Source organism: Seriola aureovittata, chromosome 9, assembly GCF_021018895.1.
Source record: "Seriola aureovittata isolate HTS-2021-v1 ecotype China chromosome 9, ASM2101889v1, whole genome shotgun sequence".
Lineage (NCBI taxonomy): Eukaryota > Metazoa > Chordata > Actinopteri > Carangiformes > Carangidae > Seriola > Seriola aureovittata.
Genome location: NC_079372.1, coordinates 11,865,001 through 11,872,111, shown reverse-complemented (window position 1 = coordinate 11,872,111; position 7,111 = coordinate 11,865,001). Strand labels below are relative to the sequence as shown.

General features: G+C 40.1%; 1 protein-coding gene across 2 annotated transcripts in view; it reads left to right on the top strand.

Annotated features, from left to right (window-relative positions):
• The first annotated feature begins 2,974 nt into the window (after positions 1-2,974).
• Positions 2,975-7,111, top strand: part of LOC130174338 (aquaporin-4) — a 7,954-nt gene continuing 3,817 nt past the window's right edge. Inside the window, exons 1-6 of one of the 2 annotated variants that reach the window (XM_056384059.1) lie at positions 2,975-3,292; positions 3,899-4,090; positions 4,696-4,857; positions 4,993-5,157; positions 5,991-6,071; positions 6,808-7,111. The exon at positions 6,808-7,111 is cut by the window's right edge and continues 3,817 nt beyond it. In XM_056384059.1, coding sequence (XP_056240034.1) covers positions 3,278-3,292; positions 3,899-4,090; positions 4,696-4,857; positions 4,993-5,157; positions 5,991-6,071; positions 6,808-7,023 — 831 coding nt within the window. In that variant the 5' untranslated portion in view covers positions 2,975-3,277 and the 3' untranslated portion in view covers positions 7,024-7,111. Of the gene's footprint in view, positions 3,293-3,895; positions 4,091-4,695; positions 4,858-4,992; positions 5,158-5,990; positions 6,072-6,807 lie in introns of both variants that reach the window. The other variant, XM_056384058.1, reaches the window with a different exon arrangement.

Below are 7,111 nucleotides of genomic sequence, written 5' to 3'. Positions count from 1 at the left end.
TTTGTATACATTTATTAAATGTTTAGGTTTCATCATGGGCTTGAGTAATTGTGTTGAGCATTTTCCACTATTTTTTTGACATAACAAACTAAATTATCAGTTGTCAAAATAATAATCAGATTAGTCAATTATAAAATACTTAGTTGCAGCCCTTCATATGGATATGAATGAGAACTACATGCATTATTTTCAAATGGATATACAGCATGCAAGTTCTTTATTGCAATTAAAAGGTATATTAAATACAAGAACAGCATACCTGAAAAGAAAGTGACACTGCTGAAACACCATTGGGTTTATTGGCAGGTGAACATTTTAATAATGGTGCACACACATTTTACCTGCAGCCTGTTTCCCCTCATACCTGTACTATACCTCACTGTATATCGCACGACCAAAGTGCTACAATATGTCGCTTTTAAAAGTGAAAAAGAGCTTGTAGCCGTGACGCAAATCTGGTGAAGGGTTTGGCAGGGGGTTCTGCAGCTCCCTGGAGAGTCCTGTCTGAGACACATGCTGCTGGGAACGTCCTGCCATCACTCCCAGCTGCTCTACAGTGGTAGAGACTCAAGTACAACACACACACACACACACACACTTATATTCTACACTTAAATCTACATGCATTGAAAAAACAAAATTATGTGGATATACTCAGGATTTAAAACAATAAAATATGTGCACCGTGTCTCTCGGTGCATCTCTCCCTCTCCCTTTGCCCTCTCTCGCTCTCTCAAATCCCTTAGCTGGCACTTTGTGCGAGTGTGTGTAAATGTGTATATGAGCGTGTGTGTGTGAAATTGTGTCAGTGTCAGCACTCTGGGTGGAGGGGGCAGAAAACTCCCCACGCCAGCGGGTTCCACCGTGCCCCCCGCCCGTCCCGCTCCACACAGTTGGGCTTAGCCCCACAAAAGGGGGGATAACAGTTACACAGTTGCCGTGGAGAGGAGGGGGTAATCCACGGTATAATGGGGCACACCAACACGGTCCCCCAACCCCTCCACCCCCACCCCAACCAACCAGTTCATTCTGGACTTGGTCCGTCAGGTTGAGGGCCCCTGATGCCCAGGAGGATCGGTCTGAACTCTAAACATCTCCATATCACTATGAGCATCATGTCAGCAGCCTCCATTCTGCTGCATATTGCAGTAAATTAAAAATAATGTTATTACATAAAAAATAAATAAATAAATATTCAGTTAATGCAAAGCAGCTACAGCTTGTCACACTGCTGACTTTTCCAAATTCATATTCCCAACTTTTGAATTTGAAAACAGAGGAATCCTGTCTCCTTTTGCGAAACGTCTTCACAAGGTGTGTGCTTGATTGATATCAAAGAGTGAAAATGAAAAGCTTGCACAGATGCAGCATCACAATAGGCTCTATGGCAACCGCATCATGAAAGAGTTTGTCCCCATGGTGATCAGAGCGGTACCTCACAAGTAGTTTATGGAGGGTGGGAGGATATCATATTCATGCTCTTTGGGTATAATGTCAACATAACACAGCAGGGAGTGTTACATTTGGTTGTTACCCTTCAACTTGCTGTTTTTCTATACTTATTTCTTCTGCTGTTTAACACACAAAGCCTGTTGATCCCACTTCACACCTGGACCCTTAATTTCCCTCCTGGTGATGAAGCATTAAAGGACAGAAGGAAGAGTCATGTTTATCTCATATTTATCTGATGCTGAGATGCAATGTGTGACCCAGTGGATAATTTCAAAACAGATGATATGATCTGTTGTTGTTGCTCCGGTCGTCTCTGCTCACTAATAGTCCTGCTCTGCTCTAAATGATATGAAAACCAGGCTGAGCTGCAGTAATGGGTACCAGGTGCTCAGGACACGCCAAAGCAGTTCAGCCCGACAGGAGGGTATAATTCACAAACACCATTATGCTGCAGTTAATGTTGTGTTTGTATATGTTGTGTTGTTAAATGGTAAGACAGTTGATATTCTTCTTATTGTCAACAAATATCATGAAAAGATCAAAATCAACCATAGCAGTAAAAACACTACTCAAAAAGGACTAAGTGTGCATTTAGTGGGGACTATTTTCAGCAGTGGATTTATACACATTTGTGAAACTAGTGAGTACTAGTACTAGTGAGTAGTGAGTGGTTTTTTATTGAGGTTAATTGACAATGAGAAAAGAGATTATCACCAAAATATAAGTTAACAAAATAATGTAAACACTTGTTTGTACTAGTCTGACGTTTGCATATATATTCCTTGAGACTATTCCATCTCCTATCCAGTCTTTAGCCACACAATTTAATGCAATGCAACACAACAGATCTGCCACAATTACTACATTTAGAAGGATTATAATGTTGAGTTTTTGTTGACACTGTTGTTCCACTGAGGTTCATTCATTGAGTTGATTCATCATTTAGGTAGTTAGTGGTGGTGTTGTGCGAAATCTAAAAGTATTTCTAATGTTCTTCCCTACTCATGTTTGTAAATGGAGTGGACAAAATATTAGAAATCCCTTTCAATATAATACAGTCCAGTTCAGTTCAACATCACTGCAAATTAGAATCTCAATTATAAACACATGTTTAATTGATACAATCAGAGGTGAGCATTATTATCTTTGTAAAGGTAGAATTGATGGCTGAGCTGATGGCTTATCTTTCTTGAATTTGGAAAGATGATTCAGTCTCTTTTCAGCTAATTGACAGACAACATTTGAAGCTGACAATGCTATTGTCTGGCATTTAACTTGAACTCTAAATAGCACTGTACTCGTAATTGTGATCAAATTATGTCAGTCATTTTCCACAAGCGGTTGTATTATTTTGTGTCCTCACCACAATGTTTCAACCAGCTGTGTATTTGATTCATCCAGACGTTGTGCAACCCTGTGAAGTGGCCACAATCACTTCAGTTTGAAGATAAGTGAAATGCTCCTCTTAGTTTTCTAAAGATGTGTTAAATTGCTCAAGGTCAGAAAAATCTGTTGGAGGAAAACTGGGAGGATATGGCCTAAGCTTGGGGTGGCATTTTCCTTGGGCTTGTGCTGGGTAAAGTCTGTGCAGAGGAAGGCTTGATAGGGCCTGAGGTGTGGGGTAAGGAGAAGGTGAGGAGAGAGAGACCGAGGGGGAGGAGGCTGCTCTCATCAAAGGACCTCTCAGACTCTACAAGTTAATGAGGGATGTAGGAGACACCCTGAAGCCCTCAGACCCCGACAGTTATACACAGGCAGACGGACAGACGGAGCCACAGAGAAAAAAAAAACAAAACTTCAGGACAACATACTCACTGAGTTTGAAATGACGTGGCGCGAGGTAAGCATCTTATTTTATTGCATTGCTAGTTCAAACCCCTCATGATTTCCATTTGTAGGACTCGTGAAACAAAAAATGGATTTAATTTAACCAGCATCACTTTCACCATGTGAAAGTGATGCACCATGTGTTATGTATTTTTTATCAGATGTTAATGAAACGTAATTATTTAGGGATAATCAATGCATTTGTGATCAAGGACACATTCAACAGAACGAGCTGAAGTGTTGAAATACATGAAACTGACATAAAGTGACTTGTTTTGTGTTAGATACAGTGATGCAACAAGTGTTGTCTATATCTTGTTTACGTTTTTAAGAGCACTTAAGAGTCGTCCTTGAAAGTTTTTTTTACAGCTTCTGAGGGCAGTGAGGCAGATGTATAAACATGATTATCAGCAGATGATATACAGCCTCTGTCAGGCTCCGTGACCATAAAAAAGTATGTGACTGTATCCCTACATTTTATATTTTTAATCATGGAACTCAGCACTAATTGAAGCTTGAGCAGGATTTCAATTTTCCTGTTTTAATTCACCTCACATTTAAAAATGCTTAGTGGACTAAATATAGGCCATCTTTGTTTATGCCCCTTTTTTCCGAGGAGCTACGGAGTCGGCAGTTCTGGCGAGCCATGCTGGCAGAGCTGCTCGGCACCCTGGTGTTAGTGAGCGCCGTGCTGGGTGCCTCTGTGCCAGGCCCTGGTGAGGCCCCTGTGGGACCCCTGTACCCAGCTGTAGCAGTGGGTGTGGTGATTGTCGCGCTGGGGCACTGTTTTGGAGAAATAAGTGGGGCACAGGTGAATGTCTTATAGTCACACATTGATTTTATTATTTTATTTTTGCTTTTTCTGATTGACTAGAACTGGATGGAAATGCTTTGTTGGTGGTAACCACTGAGTAAGGTAAAAAAAAAAAAAAAAAACACAAAGTAAAACTATTTCATTGGAGGTGAAAACCAGCCCCTCTCAATGATATATTATTATATATAAGATTAATAAATTGTTACATATAGTAAGGTAGTTTAGTTCAGTGGTTCCCCAACCTAGGGGTTGGGCCTCTCCAATGGATCAGAAAATAAATCTGATGATTAATAGGTGATAAAGGGAGACATTGCTTTTTTTGTAATGGGGTCAGAAGCCACAAAGGATCTGTAGCAATACTCTGTTTTTAAAAGCTTATCATATCTTAATGTGAAAAGTAACTAGTTAATACAGCTTTCAGATACATGTAGTGGAGTAGAAGTATAAAGCAGCAGAAAATGGAAGTACTCCAGTAAAGTACAAGTACCACAGAATTGTAAATAAGTACCTGAGTAAATGCATTTAGTTACTTTCCACCTCTGGCGTGTTGTTGAGTTTTTATGTCACTGTTTTTGAAGCCTGTGTCTGTGCTGTCTGATCAGGTGAACCCTGCAGTGACTCTGTCTCTGTTGGCCACTCGGAGGCTGGATGTTCTCAGGGCCCTTGTTTATATTGCTGCACAGTGTCTGGGGGCCTCTTTAGGAGCCGGGGCCCTCTACCTGGCCCTGCCGCTGAAAACCACTGCAGACCACTTCATCAACAGGGTCTGTTCTCAAAATATTATTGTGTAGCCTTTTTTTTAAAGTTTCAGAGACATGACATCTTTCCCACATATTCCTGTCTGTTTGCTCACTTGTCCTGCTCTTCTTCTCTCTTCATGCCTCCTTTACGTCCCTCAGGTGCCCATAGAGTTGAACGCAGGCCAGGCGCTGGGCATAGAGGTTTTGTGCACCTTCCAGATGGTGTTCACTATCTTCTCAGTGGAGGACCAGCGACGGAGGGAGAGCCCAGAACCAGGAAACTTAGCCATTGGATTAGCCCACACTGCTGGAGTGTTAATAGGGGTAAGATGAGCTTTCGTACAGATTTATGTTATTTTCTGTCAGAAATAATTGACTCATTGTTAATTTATCAACTGCTTAGTTTTGTTGTTGCGAGTTGTTGATTTGCAGTTATTACTGATTTTTATTTTTTCCACTTGTATTTATGTTTCACCTCCAATTCCGATGGATTGAGGATCCTAGTTTGGAATCACAGGCTGAAATTTGCTTTTGAAGAAAGAGTGTGGGGAATGGTTGATGTGGACACTTATCTTCAATATGGCTTACATTGTTTTAAAAAACCATCCATCATAAATCTCCTCTCACACACAAACAAACAAGAAACAAGGCTTTCTGGAGAGTTTTAACCCAAATATGACGCATGTTGGGAAGTGTGCTATTGAGCTCACAAAGTTTCTAAAAAAATCAGTTGATGAGTTAAGTGAACATATAGCACATTTAGTCAACTCATGCATTGTATAAGTTCTGAAATGGTTCAACAATTAAAACACACAAGTCAACCGTCTCACTTGATGAATCAAAGCTCTACGTTATCTGGACCAAGAAACTTTATTGAAGTAAGAAACTGGATGGCCACACATGCTGATAATCTTAACAATTTCTTATCCTTATTTATGCCAAAGAAATAATTAGCCTAATTGTCTGCAGTGATGGAATAAGAGCGTAAAAGCATCAATACTGAAAGAAACGTAGAGTTTTTTATAGCCAGTGAGAATCATCATTATATATTTGGTTTTGTAAACTAACCCTTAGTTTGTTAGAAGCTCTAGTGAAGACATGGGAAGGTTCAACTGACGTATAAAAAAAATCTCTTGTATGTGTTGTTTTTGTGTCAGGCACGATTCTCTGGTGCGAGTATGAATCCTGCACGTTCCCTGGGCCCAGCCATCATCACTGGCTTATGGGAAAACCACTGGGTGAGACAAAAATCCAAACCTGTCTCCTTGGTAACATCATCCAACCGTCCAGTGCTACTGTTTTATAAATGTTGTACAGTTTAGTCAATGTTCATATGATATTAAAAAGCAGAGCAATAATATTTATTCAGTAATTAAATTCATTGAATATTTGCTGCTGAGTACATCGAACAAGTTGATGTCAGCATTAAAGGATAAGTAGGCGATATTCTGTCTTTGTTTTTGTCCACCAAAAACCATGAGAAAAACAAAGCCAACAATGTGTTAGTCCAGAGTTAAATTACAAACTTACACTTGCTTCCAGTATTTATTTTTGAACTACTTTTAGGCCAAAAAAATAATACCTAAATAAAGGTATCAGCAGTTTCCCACCTAGAATTTTATTTCTGGCAGTGTGGACAATGTTTTGAAACAGAACTGAGACCTTCATTTAAGCGTGGTCCATTAGATTTGGGGCAACAATGGAGTCTATGGCGCACAGGATTAAGGTATTGCAGGTTTTGGCTACATAGATGAAACTTGATAGAAAGATTTGGTCTGTTCAAGGTATTTGTTGACAATGTAAAACAAGGTAAAAATATTAAATATCACTAGACTTATCTTTTTGATGTGAAACCCAGCTGATATATTGGCTATACTATGTTTTTGGGTCATACCAACGAGATGAAACCATTTCTCTGTCCGTACACATCTCTTATATGTCATTAAAACCTACTCTATTTTTGCTCACCTGCAGGTTTATTGGATTGGACCGGTGCTTGGTGCTGTGTTGGCCGGAGTGTCCCACGAGTTCTTCTTTGCACGCAGCGCCTCTCGCCAGAAGCTGGTGGCGTGTCTGACCTGTAAGGACATCGAGATTGTGGAGACGGCCAGTATGACCGGATCATCGCTGTCCACTGTCACACAGAACGCCATGAGAGCTAAACAGGCCAACAAACAAGAGAACAACTGAGGACACATGCATTTAAAAAAAAACCCCACAAAGAAACACACATTCTGTAATATTACAGTGTTTTATGAAGATGCATAGTGACAGTTCA